The 17521-nt window shown below is 45.0% G+C and overlaps 2 protein-coding genes and 2 non-coding genes across 5 annotated transcripts in view; 2 read left to right on the top strand and 2 right to left on the bottom strand.

The window, feature by feature from the left end:
* The window catches only part of LOC144166462 (uncharacterized), a 72055-nt gene extending 63297 nt beyond the window's left edge, over positions 1 to 8758 (top strand). For both annotated transcript variants that reach the window (XM_077695973.1, XM_077695974.1), the window contains exon 2: positions 7134 to 8758. In XM_077695973.1, the coding sequence (XP_077552099.1) occupies positions 7134 to 8205 (1072 nt within the window). In that variant the 3' untranslated portion in view covers positions 8206 to 8758. The remainder of the gene's footprint in view (positions 1 to 7133) is intronic.
* Positions 8759 to 14168: 5410 nt separating this feature from the next.
* Trnaq-cug (transfer RNA glutamine (anticodon CUG)) lies at positions 14169 to 14240 on the bottom strand. The gene has a single exon. It is a non-coding gene; the product is annotated as a tRNA-Gln (tRNA).
* A 7-nt stretch (positions 14241 to 14247) lies between these two features.
* Trnae-cuc (transfer RNA glutamic acid (anticodon CUC)) lies at positions 14248 to 14319 on the bottom strand. Its single transcript has one exon. It is a non-coding gene; the product is annotated as a tRNA-Glu (tRNA).
* Positions 14320 to 14743: 424 nt separating this feature from the next.
* The window catches only part of LOC144166460 (uncharacterized), a 49580-nt gene continuing 46802 nt past the window's right edge, over positions 14744 to 17521 (top strand). The window contains exon 1 of the mRNA XM_077695972.1: positions 14744 to 15145. Coding sequence (XP_077552098.1) covers positions 14853 to 15145 — 293 coding nt within the window. The 5' untranslated portion in view covers positions 14744 to 14852. The remainder of the gene's footprint in view (positions 15146 to 17521) is intronic.

Here is a 17521-nt window from a genome sequence, read left to right as displayed (position 1 = left end):
CAGTCCTATCTAACACCAAGCAAAATGGACCTTGTCAGATGGGAAAGAGCTTGCAACTTGCTTGCTTCTCAGCTGCACAGTGCAGTTGAAATGTGAAACCAAAGAAATATACAGCTTCACCTCACTGAGTGGGCCTACAATCTAATGGCAGGTGGTACTATCAAATGCGTGAAAGGCCAGTGCACGCGCCGAGCTTTTGAACTTGGCAGCCAGATGATGCGAGGTGTATCGGAGGCTGTGCGCTTCATTTGTATTTCTTTGTATCCCCCCTTGTACATTGGGTAGCAGTACCCGGTGCGGTGGCCCAGTGTCCATGGCGTTGTGCTGCTGAGCCCAAGGACGTGGGTTCGATTCCCAGCCGCGGTGGTTGCTTTTCTGATGGAGGCGAAAAGCGAAAGCGCCCGTGTGTGCAAGATTTCGGAGCACGTTAAAGATCCCCAGGTGTTTAAAATTAATCCGGAGCCGTCCACTACGGCGCACCTCATCGCCTGCATTGCGTCGGCACATTAAACCCCACAATCAATCAATCAATTAATCGGGTAGTAGTGTGCTGTGGGCACGCAGCAGTGAGTGTGCTCTCATCGTTGAGTTGCATGTCTGAAGCAATGCACTAATGGAACAGCTAAGCGTTTTTCGTATTACCCTCAAAGTATCACGGTCTTCTGACGAGACAAATACAAATGTGTTGGGCAGTGTTAAACCGCTAGTCTTGAGCTGTTGCCCTGTTCTCGGAAAAAAAAAATGCTCCCTTGCTTGACTTCATGCTGTGCATTACCTAACTGGGCTCAGCTTTCTTAATGCGACAGCAGTGCAAATGAGACTACAGGGAGCTTTTCGATGTCTTTATATGAATTCAGCTTTTTTAACCAACTAATATAAGTTTATTGCAAGGAATTGTGCCCAAATGTGCATTCTTCAAGAAAGAAGAAAACGTGGTGCAAACTAGATGTGGACGAAGAAGCCAATATAAGACAGATACAGGCGCCAACTTCCAACTGTTTATTCAAAGCAAACCACACGAATTTATGCATGACTTCTCTAAACAGAAAAAACAACAACAAAATATTAACGAAGGTATAATCATGTTAAAAAGTGTAGAAGGTCATGACAATGGCTAGAATGAACAAGTACAACACTGCTGGTAGTATTAATGACAACATATCTACTCAAGCCTCAAGAGAGCAATCAAGGCGGTCGGAACGCACGTGCCCGCATTCCAGGCGCAGACCAAACTGCAAAGAGGGAAGGACAACTGTACGTGCTAAACTACAGGCTGTGATTCAAGAATGACATTTCTTTGTCACTTAGTGCTAGTGATGGCGTACTAACGCACTTGTCGCCAGCTCTTTTGATAAAAACCGCTTCAACCACCTCCCTTTCCGTTTTGTTTCTTGCTCTCCTCAGAAAGGTCGTCTTATTCAGAAGTGGTTCACACCCATAGCACTTAGTGGCCTGCTAGGTGCCCGCCCAGGTTGCTGCCGACTGCCAACCAGTGCTCTCGCACGTTCATTGAAGCAGCGTCCAGTTTGACCAATATGCCCCTTTTCTCACTTTAAGGGGATACTGTAAAATTGAATTGAATTCCCCTGAGGCACCTCCCAGGTGAAGTCTAGTCTGTAAGGTTCAGACAAAAAGGTATCAGTCACATTTGCCATTCCAACGTCTAGGTTAGAATCAGTCAAGTTTAAAAGCACGAGGTAGTCTTCCACATATCTAAAGATTCTAAACACATTAAAATTGGCAATTTTCACGTCAATGCGCTTGTCAATGTATGCTAAGTATATGTCACACAAAACCAGGGCTACAGAGGAACCAATTCCAATACAATCTTTTTGAACATAGAATGAATCGTTGAAACACATGATGGTGGACTTGAGGTGTACTTCTAAAATCTCTAAAAACTGCTCTGTGCTTAAGCCAGCATTGTTCTGAAACTAAACCTAACCAGACGCCTCTATTGTTTCACACACAGCTCTAAACAAGCCCTGCTGGGCTACAGAATAAAACAGATCTTGCACATTAGCTGAAAAAGCCTTTATTTAGAGACGCCAACCAGCCTTCTGAGAAAGCTTGCACAAGTTCGGTCGAGCTACGAGTTGGCATCTGCAAATAATGGTTTTTCAGCTGATGTGCACCATCTGTTTTATTCTGTAGCCCAGCAGGGCTTGTTTAGAGCTGTGTGTGAAACAATAGAGGCGTCTGGTTAGGTTTAGTTCCAGAACAATGCTGGCTTAAGCACAGAGCAGTTTTTAGAGTTTTTAGAAGTACACCACAAGTCCACCATCATGTGTTTGAACGATTCATTCTATGTTCAAAAAGGTGGTATTGGAATTGGTTCCTCTGTAGCCCTGGTTTTGTGTGACATATTCTTAGCATACATTGACGAGCGCATTGACGCAAAAATTTCCAATTTTAATGTGTTTAGAATCTCTAGATATGTGGAAGGCTACCTTGTGCTTTTAAACTTGACTGATTCTAACCTAGACGTTGGAGTGGCTGATGTGACCTTTTCGTCTGAACCTTACGGACTAGACTTCACCTGGGAGGTGCTTCAGGGAAATTCGATTCAATTTTACAGTATCCTCTTAAAGTGCGAAAGGGTGTATGTTGGTCGAACTGGACGTCGCTTCAATGAACGTGCGAGAGAGCACCGGTTGGCAGTCAGCAGCAACCTGGGCAGGCACCTAGCAGGCCGCTAAGTGCTGTGGGTGTGAGCCACTCCTGGATAAGACGACCTTTCTGAGGAGATCAAGAAACGAAACGGTAAGGGAGGTGATTTTTATAAAAAGAGCTGGCGACAAGTGTGTTAGCACGCCGTCACTAGCGTTAAGTGACAAAGAAATATCATTCTTGAATCACACAGCCCGTAGTTTAGCACGTGCAGCTGTCCTTCTCTCTTTGCAGTTTGGTCTGCGCCTGGAATGCGGGCACGTGCGTTGCGACCGCCTTGATTGCTCTCTTGAGGCTTGAATAGATATGCTGTCGTACTACCAGCAGTGTTGCACTTGTTCATTCTAGCCATTGTCATCAGCATCTACACTTTTTAAGCATGATTATATATTCGTTAATATTTTGTTGTTGTTTTTTCTCTTTAGAGAAGTCATGCTAAAAGTCGTGTGGTTTCCTTTGAATAAAGAATTGGAAGTTGGCTTATCTCCTTCATCCGCGTCTAGTTTGCGCCACGTTTTCTTTCTTGAAGTATGTACCAACTTGCTCAGCAACAAGTTTTGTTAAATGTGAATGGTTGACCGGTTGTCAGAAAGCAAATGCAACTACAGGGAATGTGTTTTTTATATCTGAGTGAAATTTGTTCACATGCCAAAAAAATCTAATCAGATGTCTTTTTTTTTTTTTTTTGCATAGGAAGATACACATCTACTGAGAATTTGACGTTGAGAATATCTCCGTGTGAGTAAGGAAAAAAAAGGTCTAGTCATGTGCAGACTTTCAAATATTTTCGTGCAGCAAGTAATTACTGCAGCCAAGTTTCGGAATATTTACTATTCACCGTAGAAAATTGCAGAAAATTTGTTATCAAAAATAGAATCATTGAGCTTTTAATCCTAGAAACAATAATTTTTACAAATGCTTTAAAATACAGTAGTAGAACCTTATTAATATGTTAAGAAAAAAACCCAGGGGAGAAACATACTGACCAGGAAAACGCAGTGTCCGGTAAGAAGCATACTACAGGGATTTTTTTAGTGTTCGCAGTTGAGAGCGTACTAACCAGAAAATTGTTGAACCGAGAGCGTTTTAACGGGGTTCTACTGTACCTTGTTTAGTCTGAGGATTGGGAGCCTTAGATGTGAGGTGTTCAATAATATCAGTTCGGTCCAAGGTTTCCAGCTTTTTATGGTGGTACTTTTTTCCCCCTAGCTGCTTGGCACCGCTGGAAGCAATATGTTGTCCTCAGTGGTTATTCCGGCTTCTCTGTATGACGTGTTCCAATTGATGAATTCTCTTCAGTTATGGCAACGTTGGAGAGAAAAAATGTAGAAAAGGCCCATTCTTTTTATAAGCTTGTTACACAAATAATGCAAATTGTGATATCATATATATTTACTGCAACCACGGCAAATGCTAGGCTGGGCTGAAGCCATGAAAAAGTTGGCATGGTTAGAAAAAACCGAAGCATCAGTCTTCAGTGCAACCAAAGTGTTTTGTGGCAAAAAAGCTGGCAACAGTGTTTTTGGTTCTTGCTAATCTCAAATGGGAGAGGTTTTATCAGCACCACAGCATACGAATAATACTATCAGCCATGATAGAAATAAAAATAATGTTTCTGTATCTGTTCAGTGGTGTTAGATAACTTGCAATTAGGCTACTTTAATGAAACAAAGTGGAAAGCTTGAAACAATTTAGTAATTCTTTTTTTCTTTTGAGAGGAAATTTTGGGGGATTTCTTCTTTCTTTTTCTTCAAAACTCGGATTTTGGTTTAGACACATTGCCGTTACACATAGGCTGTAATGTGCTTCTATGTTCTGGAGGGGTGACAAATCACTTTAGACAAGCTGCTGTTATTTGATGTGTGCTGCTTTCTTGTACTATCGTGTTTCACCTTAAAGGGGCCATGAAGACAAAATGCAAGTTTGGTTCATTCAAAAGATTGCCTCGTTAGAATCATGCTGACGCCACTTTTAACGTAAACTTCGCTCAAATAAGCTGTATAATTAGGAAAAAAAGGAATGGCCATGCGACCCACAAGCTCACTTCCCGCAACAGAAGCTATGATGTCATACCCGCCAGCTCTGTGATTGGCGGAGGCCGGAAAAAGCAAATGCAATTTAGGCAGGGCTTATAAGCTTGCCGAACGAGCTATTTGCACTTAAATTTAGGGCACATTCTTTTTATATCAGTAACAATGGTGAGGTAAACAGTGGAAGTTACGAAAGCACACGTAAACAGAGAAGTACCGCGATGCGTACTGCTGTTGGTACTGCGAGCACTATGCTTCGTTTAGGTGCACAGCACTGTGGGGCTTTGGGATTGTCTCAGACGACACTGGCCGATTGACGCAAGCGATGTTGTCTTACGTGACCATATTTGTCGAGCGAGCACCATGTTTCACGAAACGATTATTTTCTCCATCAACAAAAACAAGCCAGGTTTAAATACGGTCACAAACAAACCAAAGGCAGAAAATGGCTTGTCGTGGTGTGGTGGCGCCATCTAGGTTGACTAACAGTAAGCAAGTCTCCGCTCCTCACCAAGTTTAGCTGAAAGACCTGTTCTTGTTATGTCATTGCAAACGTCGTTCAAACACACGTTTTGGCGTGAGAATCCAATTTTTAGCTTAAATTGATTAATTTCGCAGTGAACAAAGCATCGTTTGCTTCCGGACAAGTGCTGGGGGCACTGTAGAACACGAAATCTTTCGAATAAAACAAACTTGTATTTTGTCTTAATTAAAAGTAGGGCATTTGCGTGGAGTATTTGAAATTGGGGTTTTCACCCACTACACTGCATTGGCTAAGGAATTGTGTGCTGCGGAACTACGGGAATGTGTGCGTGATGCTTGATGCATCTCGTAGCCAAAGCAAATGTACGAATATCCTGTAGGGCTGAAACAGAACAGGAGCACCACAATAAGGAAAAGAAGCTATAAGCTGGGGAAGCACAGCCGGGGAGGCGATTTTCGGGATACTCGTAGGCAAGGGCTGCTTCACCCTTAAAGGAGTACTGACACAAAAGTTTGACTTCTAAAAACTGATATGGTTCGCTTCACAAAGCTGCCAAGTTGCCTTCCCAGATTATGGGCGTCAAACGGCGCTTGGAACCAATATTAATTGGATATTATTGTCGCATTTTTAAGAGATTTGGAAACGCCCGGGTCAGCCGTTCTGTGACGTAAGTACCGCCGGTCTTACTCGGAGTGGTCTGTCTGTTCCATCAGCGAGCGACACGATATTAGTCAGAATGGAACCGACAACACAACGTAAACATTTTGGTGGGGTCCCGGTGTCTTTTGTCCTGTTTTGCCCCGGCGGCCGCAACTCTGGGCTCTTTGAGACTGGTTGAATGCGATAGAACTAATTTTTATTTGAGATAGGGAGAAGCGGCGTCATAATAGGGAGAAGCGGCGTCTTGAAAGATTGCCTTCCGGCTTGAACAGAAAATGGGACGTCATGGCCGCCGAAGAGCCCCCGCGCTTGCTCCTGGGCTCTCAGCGGTTAAAATCGAAACTGATGCCATGAACGGTGCTGTAATTCATAATCGGCAGCACTTTGGCCACTCTTAATAACTCGTGCGTTATGTTTCATGGGGGAATACTACGGACACATTGGGCCCGAAAAATCGAAATATGCAAATTTGGCTTCACTACTCTTTTAAACACCCGAGACAGGTGCAGTGGCAAAAGCCGATGGGAGCTTTCCTATCACACTATCATACTTAAGTGTAACTGGGTGTCATTATCGGGGTAAACTTTAAATACCAATGAGCAGGCAGGGAGTGAATAGAATGTGCGTGTGCTATGGTTATGCTTTTGGAGAAGCAGTTACGAGTAACGAAAATCTCAGTAATGAAAATCCAAATCACAAGTGCATGTGTAATGCAGAACCATGTGCATAGCTGACAGAACGGAGAGCGAGGCGTTTTTATTGTGCTGTTTTGGGACACCACCATGTACTGGTAATGTGAACACTTCCCAAAAGAGCGAGTGCATTAACAGCACAATGTTTACGTGTTGCTTGTTCCTTGCGGCGCCATTTATTTGCTGGTGCCATGGAAGACATTTTAGGGTACACCTTCCTACAAGTGGTGCGCGGAATGCTTGTTTTACCACCTCTATGCTGCTTGGGCCTTCCTGCAAACGCAGCGATAAAGCAGCATAGTATGGTTTTAAGCTTCTTCCTCTAGAGCGACAGATAGAGGTGTAACAGCTTCCAGAAACTGGTTTAAGCTCCTAGGATTTGCTTTTGCCATGAACATGGAGGAAGCGTAAGCAAGAAGGCGCCATACGGAACTACCCTAAAGCCAGGATGTCGCTTATCTTCATGTGTGCTCATTTTCGGCTTTTGCTATGTTTCAAAGTAGACGTTGCTAATGCAGATCTGTGTCTGAACTGTGCCGTCTAACGGTTATATGAACTTTGCATGCTTGAGCTACTCGTGTGACTTTTTAATTTCAGCTCTCTGCATCAAAGGGCCTGCCGAGTACCTACAGCAATGGACCAGCTGAAGGTCCACGCCCAGTCCGGGACAGTCCAGGAGTGCTTCAACCAGCACGCAGTCCGTCGCAAGGACGCGTTATGCCAGGAAGACTTCGCAGTCTTTCTCAGCTCTCTTTTTACAGACTTCGGAGACCTGCCCGAGCAGGAGAAAAAAGCCGCGACTAGTTCGCTTTTCGAAACTTTCGATCTCAACCGCGACGGCGGAATAGATTTCTCGGAGTTTGAATCAATGTGGGCGCAGTGGGTCCAACTCGTGCTGTGCCCCAAGTGGGCATTCATAGTCGTTGACGTCCAGAACGACTTCATCACCGGAACGCTGACGGTGACAAACATTGGGGACGAGAAGGATCCCGCGAGCATTGTACCCGTGATTAACGACCTCTCGGAAAACGTCCCGTGGGAGGTTGTTGTGTTCACGTACGACTGGCATCCTGCGGACCACATTTCGTTTGTTGAAAACAAGGAATGCCGCTCTTTCCACGCCAGCAGCAAATTGTGTTGCGGCGATGCGAAGGTCTTTGACACTGTGGTCTTTGCTGACAAGAACTGTGCTTCTGGCTGCATCGAACAAACTCTTTGGCCGGCTCACTGCGTGCAGAATACGTGGGGATCGGAGCTGCACAAGGACCTGAAGGTCGCTGACAGTGCACTGAAAATATACAAGGGCATGAGTCCCGATGTAGACAGCTACTCTGCGTTTTGGGATAATGACAAACGTTCGTCAACTGTCCTGGATAAAGAGCTGAAGGCGCGAGGGGTGACGCACGTTGCGGTGTGTGGATTGGCGCTTGACGTTTGCGTGGCATCTACGGCTTTGCATGCCGTAGAGATAGGCTATGGCACTGTGATCGTAGACGATGCATCATGCGGGACTGCTGCATCGGCTACGGAAGCCACAAAAGAATCGCTGCGAGCGCAGCATTGCATTGTTCTGAAGAGTCCGCAAGTGAAGCCACTGGTTTGTGGAGAGGTGAGGCCGTTGGAGTTGGGGCTCCAGCTTGCCGCAGCCGTGTCAGCAAAGACCAAATAACAACCCTGTCCAGAAATGACCAAACAATATTTTTTTTTTTTGTGAGACAATGCCCTAAGGCCTAAAAACCAAACGATGGTCAATGACCCAATGTGTTAGTATTTCTTTTACAGTCAGTCTTCGTGTATGCCTTCAGTTAGTAAATTCTTGCAGCCCAAATTTTGCTTTAGCGGACCTAGTTTATTGTGGAATATGTTTTATTGTTCGTATGTTAGTTTGTTCTGCCGTATATACTCAGTTATAAGTTCTTGCATCCCAAATTTTACTTTATCGAGCTTAATCGATTGTGCAGTATGTGTACTATGTGATTCATTTGTTAAGCGTTCGTATGTGGCAAGTGTTAGTGCCCTCGATAGATTGACACAATTATACCACTTTTTTATAGTTGTATCGGTTTTATGGTTTTTACGCAGCAGTCGAATGTTGTATCAACGTTATTTGAAAAAAAAAAAAAGAAAAGCGTTAAGACGATGCTGTTTTAAAGAATATGTTAAGAAGAAAAACCATGTCCTCATCGCATTTATTTGAAGCTAATAAAATTCATAAAAGTGTTTTTCTTTTTTGTCATTATTGGGAATCAAGCGCTCCTTTTTTGCATGTGCTGTAATTGGAACCAGGGGTGAGAAATCCTTGTGCATTATTCTTATTGGAAGTGTTGGGTGCTGGCTCTCTGCCCTGTAACTAATCAATTTTGGAAGACGGAAACACCTGCATGAAGCGAGAAGTGCATTTATATTTAAGCAACTGTGAGGCACCAACCGTGGGGTGAAAAAGTTTGGCGCTATTGCATATGGAATAGTCCGGAGCACGTGCTCGGCATAATTTTCACATTGCTTCATACACTGTTACCTTAGTGGAAAGTTGCACATGCATCTGTAAGGGATGTTGACCATCCAGGAAGTGCTTCAAAAACAAGCCTGCACCGATTTGTACACACCGCTAGTGCTCACCGTCCACACAGTCAAAGCACCCACGTCTTGTGCTGCTGAGCACGAGAATGCGGGTTCAATTATTGGCCGCGGCAGCCACTTTCCTGATGGAGGTGAAAAGCAAAAACGCCGAAGTGTGCGAGATTTTGGCACACGTCAAAGATCTCCAGGTGGTCAAAATCAATCCGGAGCCTTCCACTGCGGCATGCCTCATCACCTGCATTGCGTCGGCACGTAAACCCTACAATCAATCAAAGCACCCACGTCACGTATTCATGTGATGATGCAGTTACATCCATTCCATTCCAACCGTATTCCAGGGATGCACAGGTTCCGACAATTCCACTCCTGGTACTACTACAAGTGAAAAAAATTCAGCCTTTTGCACTCCTGGAGTGGCTGGGCAACATCGGTCCATTCATGTGAAATTTTTCTGACAAATGTTCCGCGAACCTAACAAGAGCTGGTATTGTAAAAAACAAGAACAGGAGTGGTAAGTTGTGCAAATTGTTTTGATATATAATGAAACCGAAGCACTGAATGAAAGGCTGTTTATATGTCGCATTCATGTCGCTGTTTCTATGGCGTCATCCTGAGTACTTTGCTTTAGGAACACACGCTACTTGAGTAAAGTTTTTCTCGCTCTTCTAATAAGAGAAGCTGTTTAGAGTGTCCTTTCTGCATTTGCCGGTGTAGTGCTTGCTCCAGAAATGCCGTTCACAATGTGGTATGTACTATACATGCAGAAGACTGGCCGCATTGGTCCAAGAGTTCGAAAGTGTTACAGTGCTTGCACTTCTAGTGCTCTTTAAATGTTAAATAGTCGGAAGCTAATCCTCTGAAAGCAAGATAATAGGAGGTTGCATGCCTCATTGATATGGAGATGCTTAGACAATCAGGTGGACTAGTAGCCATTGCAGTATCTCTGCAGTTAAAGGAATCTTCACTTTGTATACCTTGTTACAGGCAAACACCTTGATGCTGTGGCCATCGTGGTGTATTGACAGAAGGGCACTCCCAACCAAGCAGGGGAGGTGACCCTCCTGCTTTCAAATATTTTTAGGCAATGCACATAACGAGTGCTCCTTCAGAAAAACTCTTCTTTCTTTGGGAAGAAGGCTGTATAGCTGGTGTGCGGTATGTGGTGTCTGCGACAGCGGCTCAGAGGTGCACCGTACGTTTCCTCGATCCTGTTTTGTATATTGAGATCTCAAAGGCAGACGTGTTTCTTCTTACGGACGAAGCTAGAGAGGGGACACTTTGCTTCCTGACTGCGTCCTTGGCCTCTCGGGCAAGGATACGGACTCCAGAGGTGCAAGCGTCGGCAGAGAATGGCGGTGTGGCCCAACTGCATTTACCCGCTCTTCCTCTGGCGTCGGCTTGGCACTGCTTCAGCCGTGCTTTCTGCCTTTTTTGTCTACAGTCGTGTTTAAAAGAAAACATGACGCCGGACAAAATGGACAAAGATTTTTTACCTCACATTTTTAGTCTGGAAAACTTCCGTTCTGGGTGGCCTTCATTTTCCTCCGTCACCTGCACTGTTTTTCTGCCTGCTGAAATCCTTGAGCTTCCCTTACTCACAGCAGTCTTGCTTGTTGAACAAAAAGGCAAGTGTGTGTAGACACTGACCTTTTGTCTACTGGGTCATAAAAGAATTTTGAAGGGGCAAAGAAACACGTGGTATGGAACACCCGTGGAGTCCTGAATCCTGGTAGACTGTACCTGGAGGCATTGTCTCCCTCGCGCATCCAAGCGGAAGCAATCTCCACAACGTCTTTCGTTTCAGTAATGTCATGAAAACACATAGTGCGGATTCCAAACAAGTCAGTGCAGTGTGTTACCTCCAGAAAAAAAGCTCGAACTAATCTGTGAGACCATGAAAATTTGAATACAGCTGTGTCCCCTCCTGAAACTCTGAAAACCAAAGTTCATGGCAAGAGTTGTATGGATCATTGCCAATAGTATCTGAGAGAGAGAGAGAGAAAACATCTTTATTTGTCCTGCAAACGCGACGCGGCCTCACGTCGTGTCAGCCGGCCAATCGGCTTCCGTCACCTACTCATGCCTACCTCCGGGTGGGGGTGACACTTTCGGGCGTTGAAGCTCGAGGGCGTCCGACACTTGCTGGACGGCCATGTGTTGTATGACGTAGTCTTTGCACGCCGCCGCACTGACAAGGTATCTGAAGATTTTCTTTTTTGCTTCGATTCCGATGCAAAGACGACGCAAGCTGTAGTGGTAGGGGGAGAGCATTTAGAAAATACATTAGTAAACTATTTCGGGGAACCGATTGCAAGGCGCAGGTAAGTGGGGAGAAAATTGAATTGGCAGAGTTGTCGAAGTTAACTGAAGCAAGGTTGGTGACGTTGGTACCTGCAACATGGCAAATAATAATAAGCAGAGGTAGAGCTGGTAACATAATGAACAGAATGGGTGAAATTATGAGAGAAGCTAGAAAGTTCTATGCAGATTTGTGCGATTAGGACGGGAAACCGTACTGAAATAACTGTACAGCTTAGTTCGCAGCCCCAATAGTAACAGTCTCCCAGTGAGGTGGAAACGGCGAGAGAAAGCGAGAGGAAATAACGGAATAACCGCAGATCATGTAAAAGATGGAGGGGTTATTAGGGATATTGGCCTATAGACAAATGCCAACATAGTTATTTCACAAGAAGGGTGACGTCAAAGACCCATCGGCCTGAAGTTTTTGGCAAAGTAATTGTCAGTCGCATATGCAATACCTTAGATTTCAAACAACCGAGTCTACTACAGGCTCCGTTTAGTAAAAGCCACTCATAGATGTAGCACATTCATGCGGTCAACAAAGTGATAAAGAAATCCGCAGACCATAATAAACTCATCTACATGGAATTTATGCATATTGAAACAGTATTGGACTACGTATACGGTATATGTAGACACCATGCATCAGAGACCAAGAGTAGAGCAGGCTTGCATACTGTTCTTGAAGATATCTACAAGGGTTGTGTGGGCCCCCTTATCCTTCATATGGAGGGTGGGAAGTTAGCAATGAAGCAATGAAGGGTAGTTAGCAATGAAAAATTATTTACAGCCTTTTCACAGCGCACATTCAGGAATACTTGATTGGTAGAACTTGATTGGTAAAACTAGGAAAGCTCAACTGGAGGGTTGAAGATAAGCGTGAAGGAATAAAATTAAAGCAGACATGCAGAAGAGCTGTCCAGTGCACGATTATAACTGTCTTGGAGGATTTCTCAGTGCTGGGGAGAGTGGAATTATTCAGAACGCACTCCCAAATAATGAACAGTAGGCTATCCTCTGTCACTGAAAGAAAAAGTCAAACAACATGTGCATATATAATTATACACCTTGCAAGGAAGGAACTTGGGAGCTAAACATATGGGGGCTAAACCTTATATCAAAATTTAATAAGTAATGCAGGACAGCATTTTTAATAAGTGTACCAAATGCAGGTGGAAGACTTCCTAGCTCAAAGCAGTGGTGAATTCACTATTGGTCAGCTTGAAGCAGGTTTTCAAGTTGCAAAAACAAGTCGAATCTCTGCAGACTGTGTTTTTCGGAGCAAAAAATACAAAATACTGCTCTAATTAAGGTGAGCAGTGGAATTTTTAAGAGAAATTGGAAACTTCTCTGCCTTGCGTACTTGGGCCCAAAAGAAATAGAGTTGGGCCCGACATACACACAATGCCGAAAAGTGACAACTGGTGAACTATGAGAGCAACAGACCTCTTAACAGATCACTCGGTCATTCAGGTACGTGATACTCTAAGAAAAGACAATAGTATGATGGTGGCCATTGCATCATTTTTAGCTGTGCCGGGGCCACAGGGATGTCCACAGAGCCACATATGTAGACATTATTATGAATAAAGCTCTGCAATCACAGCAGTGTTGTAGCTATAAAGTCCCTATGAGTTTTATACTAACACAGTTAAAAAAAAACAAAAAAAAAACGGAGGGGCATTTGGACCTGCCGAAAACACAAATGGTTAAATTGGAACCTTTTGTAAATGCAAATCGTTCCAATAGGACCAATTCTGTTTTCGGCAGGTCCACACGGGCCACAAACTGTTTTTTTTTCTACGGCTGGGAAGTTAATGTGACCCTTTCCTCTACAGCCATCGTGGGACCCAAGAGTTCGAAGTATGGTGGCTAGCAACCATAGTCATTGGCGGATCCAGAGGGGGGGTCCGGATGTCCTGACCCCTCCCTTAATTTTTGAATTTAAACCTCCAAGAAGATGACCACTCAGGTCGCAGAAAAAAGGTGAATTGATTACTTGTTGTATTCCTTGTGTTTTTGCTTTCCCGAAATTTTAGTGAATAAATAAGGCCCCTCCTCCTCCTCCTGCTCATCATCATCATCATCATCACTGATAGGAGCTGACCCCCCTCTCAGAAAAAGCCTGGATCCGCCCCTGACCATAGTTAGAAGTATAACTAGACCTTCACTGGAGACATACTGGAGTTTACTGTATCCTAACTACAACGAACTAAAGGTTTTCTTTCACGGCAACCAATTACCTCGCCGACATGTCTGCAATGATAAAAAAAAATCAGGAAAATATGTTTAGCGGCCAAAAAGCTCGCTTAGCGATCGTTTAGCTTTAAATAAAATGAAAAACATGGAAGACCTTTAATCCAGTACGACTCATTAAGAACAATGCATATGAACCAAATGTGAAAGTGGAAGGTCTCGGAACAAAATACAGCGGGCATAAAATGGCAAATTTTTACAACCATCATTATTTTGAAGTATCGATGAAAACAAGTAAAAAAAAAAAGCCCTTGTTATGCTTATTTTCCGGTTGAGTCATGAGTAGACCTTTCCATTCATTTCCTTGTTCTCGTCAAGCAAACTGAGATGCGACGTTCTACGAAAAAAAAAAAAAATCACTGACGATGTGACAATGCCGCAGAGTTTCGGCAAGGATATTGAAAACAGAAAAGTGAGAGTTGTGGTGAGGATCCCTGCGGCACTTTTCTCTGTTCGCATTGCGAACCAAGTTTGCTGAAAAAAAGCAAAAATGTCAGGTCTCACCGAGATTTGAACTCGGATCGCTGGATTCAGAGTCCAGAGTGCTAACCATTACACCATGAGACCGAACAATTTCCGACGCCGGGAATCGAACCCGGGCCTCCTGGGTGAGAGCCAGGTATCCTAACCACTAGACCACGCCGGAACTGGCAACGGAGCGAGATGAACGTCTACAAGATATTGCGAAAATGATTCAACGCACCTTTTGCTAAAGTAGCGCGATTATAAACGAAAGACCGACAGCCGTCATCCCAGAAAACGCAAGCGCTCGGCGTTGAGAATTTCTTTGGCCGCAAGTAACCAATGGGGCAGCTAACTTCAGCAGCTGCGTTTAAACACTTGCAGCGTTCAGTAGTTGGTAATTCGACTCGTAGAACTTGCTTCTCAACTTTGTTGCCTTCCTCGGTTAATTTTTGTCCGTCGAGGCACTGAATCACATTTGTTTTGAATGTTTACCCTCTGCGCTCTCCACACCTGACGTCCTGGCCTCACCTGCTGAAGCGCTCCCCGATGGAAGGGTGAGGGTAGAAAGGCACGCGCCCAATCAAGAGAGCGAGAAAGCCTCACCCTCGCCCAACGCTCCTAGCCAACATGTCCGCGCCCAGACCCATGGCTGCATATCCTAGCGCTTCGTGATCGCCCGGGGAGAAATTTCGCGACGTCCCGAAGGAATAAGCTATGGCTCTCGTGCGTGCTGTGGTCACAAACTCTGTGTTGGCCTGCCTGTGCGTCTGTGTGTTAGCGCAGTTCAACTGGCACGTGCGGGACAACTTCGATGACATCCGGACGCGCCTCGACAAAGTCACGGGCCACAACTGCAGGGTGGTCGACGTCAACGAGCTCTTTCTGCCCAACGAAACCGTCACCCATGTTCCCAATATTCAGCGGCTCAACATCGACCCGGTCTTTCCGAACAGGACCAACTTGTTGCACATACACAACATGGCCATTTCCCGGGCATTTTTCTTCAGGTAAGCGAGCCGTTCAACCGACGTCGCGCGCGTCGCTGGCGACGCCCTGTTTTTCGAGACGCGCTGGCGGAAAGGCGGTTGCATCGACTCATCGCATTCCTCGGTCGCATTATTCGCGCGTCAGTACTTCCCACGAACGTGGTTGAGCACTGAATAATCTTCGGTTCAAACGCTTTTCTCGTCGCGCTAACGCAACGGCAAAGGAGCGGATTCCACAGCCGATTCCGTCCGGATGGTTCCGCGTCTCCGACAGTTTTCAACTGCCAGAAAGCGTTTCGTTGAAACACTCATCCGGAATCGGGCTCTTCGGAGCACGTGCATCCGAGCGCCCTTTTTTTGGCTGCTGTTGGTGAAGCCACACAAAAGCAACGCGGCGAGTTTGAAAAAAAAAAGAAAAAAAGCGGCGTGTTTCGTCGCCTCAGGCACGGCGGCCGTGTTTTTAAAATCCGTTCCACTTTCGCCGCCTCAGTCGCTGTCCTGAAATCAATCATGCGCGTCTCTGATACAATGTGTCGCAAAGCTTTTGCGCTCATCGTATGTGCTAATCGTCGGGCCGTAGTTTCTCGTGCGGCGCTGATTGGTGTGATGATGTGTTGGCGTAACACAGTACTTCAGTGGCGTAACTGACTTGACATCGCACCCCTCTTCCGTTCTGCCTACCAGAGCTGTCCTGCTCAAACTGAAATGTAATAAAAAACAACAAAAAAAAAACACGTAGGTGGTCATGGTTGTAATTTTCGAAGTAAATTTGGGCTGTGACAGCGGTACTACGCGCACATTTTGGATGTCACATGACATGTCGTTGTTGAATGAATTTGACGAATGGATGTGTTTTAACATTGCAGACAGAAGCACTGCCTGATCCCATAAGCTTTTGATACATTCAAGCGTGAAAAATCGGGCCCTTCTTGTGATGTGTCTCGAGATCGTTCGTGGACGCATGAATATTTGGACGGACTTGACGTACAAGTCTGCTTTTAGCACAAACTGCATTTAATTAAGCAGGGTGGCCCTTACCAAATAAGGTATCATAAAAGATGACCTTCACAAATCTGAACAGGATTGGGAGTGCTCAAACGTAGCTAATTGGGAAGGGCTAAACAATAGCACTTCTTTTTTTCGTTTTTTGCGATGAGGCAGCAAATAAATGGCCACAATACAGACTTGTGTGAAACCGGATGATGTGTGGTCCTGGCATCAATGAGGTGTTATTAGTGAATGGGGGTTGATAAAGTACCCTGGCACTGCTTCATAGTTTGAGAACTGCAGCGAGCTGAGAGCAGGTCACAACCACCCTCATTTCGATTTATCTGTATTCACTTTTCTTTAGAATAACTTATCAGCATAAAACACTTTCACTCTTTCCTTCGCGCCTGGAAGCATTGTCAAAGTTACAGTTATCAACAGCATGGAGCAGTGCTACGTAATTTGCTCATTGCAGCAGAACTACCCGCATTCCGTTTAGAAATGGCCAGTAGCCGCTACATTGCCGTAACGACGTAATTCAAAGTAAGAACAGCAACACTTGGGAAAGAGAGAAAAACTTTTTGAGCAAGTTTCCAAGTTATCTGATGGGCAGCAATTTTTGGCTGAGGTACTTTGAAGCCCCCGAATCTAGGTACTGGATGTGTTTGTTGACTACATTCTGAAAGCATATGAGATTTTTAAAAAGTTTCAAAAGCTGCTGCAGGGTCCTTTTAACTGCTTTTTTCAGTGCATGCATAAAAAATAGGTAGTGCTTCTTTCTGCTGCAGAAGTTTCCGAATGCAATGGTATTTGCCAAGGTCAGGACCAGAGTGTTCACTTCAGATCATTTTCACACTTTCTGCGCAACCACACGGGCGCAACACTCTGCTCGCGTTGCACTGCTGAGCATAAGGACGCGGGTTCGATTCCCGGCCGTGGCGGCTGATTTTCTGTTGGAGGCGAAACGCAAGAACGTCCATGTGTTCGAGATTTCGGCGCACGTTAAAGATCCCCAGGTGGTCAAAATTAATCCGGAGCCCTCCACTATGGCGCACCTCATCGCCTGCGTTGCGTCAGCACGTTAAACCCTACAATCAATCAACCAAGCAGCACTCTGGTCATCTTGTAGCCAAATGTTTCATCAGCTTGCTAACCGTGCTTAACTTTAAAGGGCCCTGAAACAAGTTGTTAAAAATTACCTGAGTTGTTAAGACGATCTGAGGGAAATATTGCGTGTGAGAGAACGACATTGCGCTCACACGTTTGCTCAAGAAAGCTGTCATTCGCTTCCTTCTGTGTTCTGGGATGGTCACTCTCTGGTTGTCACAAGTCACGTGGAGAAAAGCTGCTAGTGGGTGGAGCTGGAACAGGGTGGTTGTGTCGGAGCTCACAGTCCCTATTTAGGGGAAA

This window comes from Haemaphysalis longicornis, unplaced genomic scaffold (genome assembly GCF_048455015.1).
Source record: "Haemaphysalis longicornis isolate Haplotype H1 unplaced genomic scaffold, Haemaphysalis longicornis Haplotype H1 scaffold_171, whole genome shotgun sequence".
Classification (NCBI taxonomy): domain Eukaryota; kingdom Metazoa; phylum Arthropoda; class Arachnida; order Ixodida; family Ixodidae; genus Haemaphysalis; species Haemaphysalis longicornis.
Note: the sequence above shows the minus strand (reverse complement) of the source record. Positions and strands in the feature narration are given on the sequence as shown.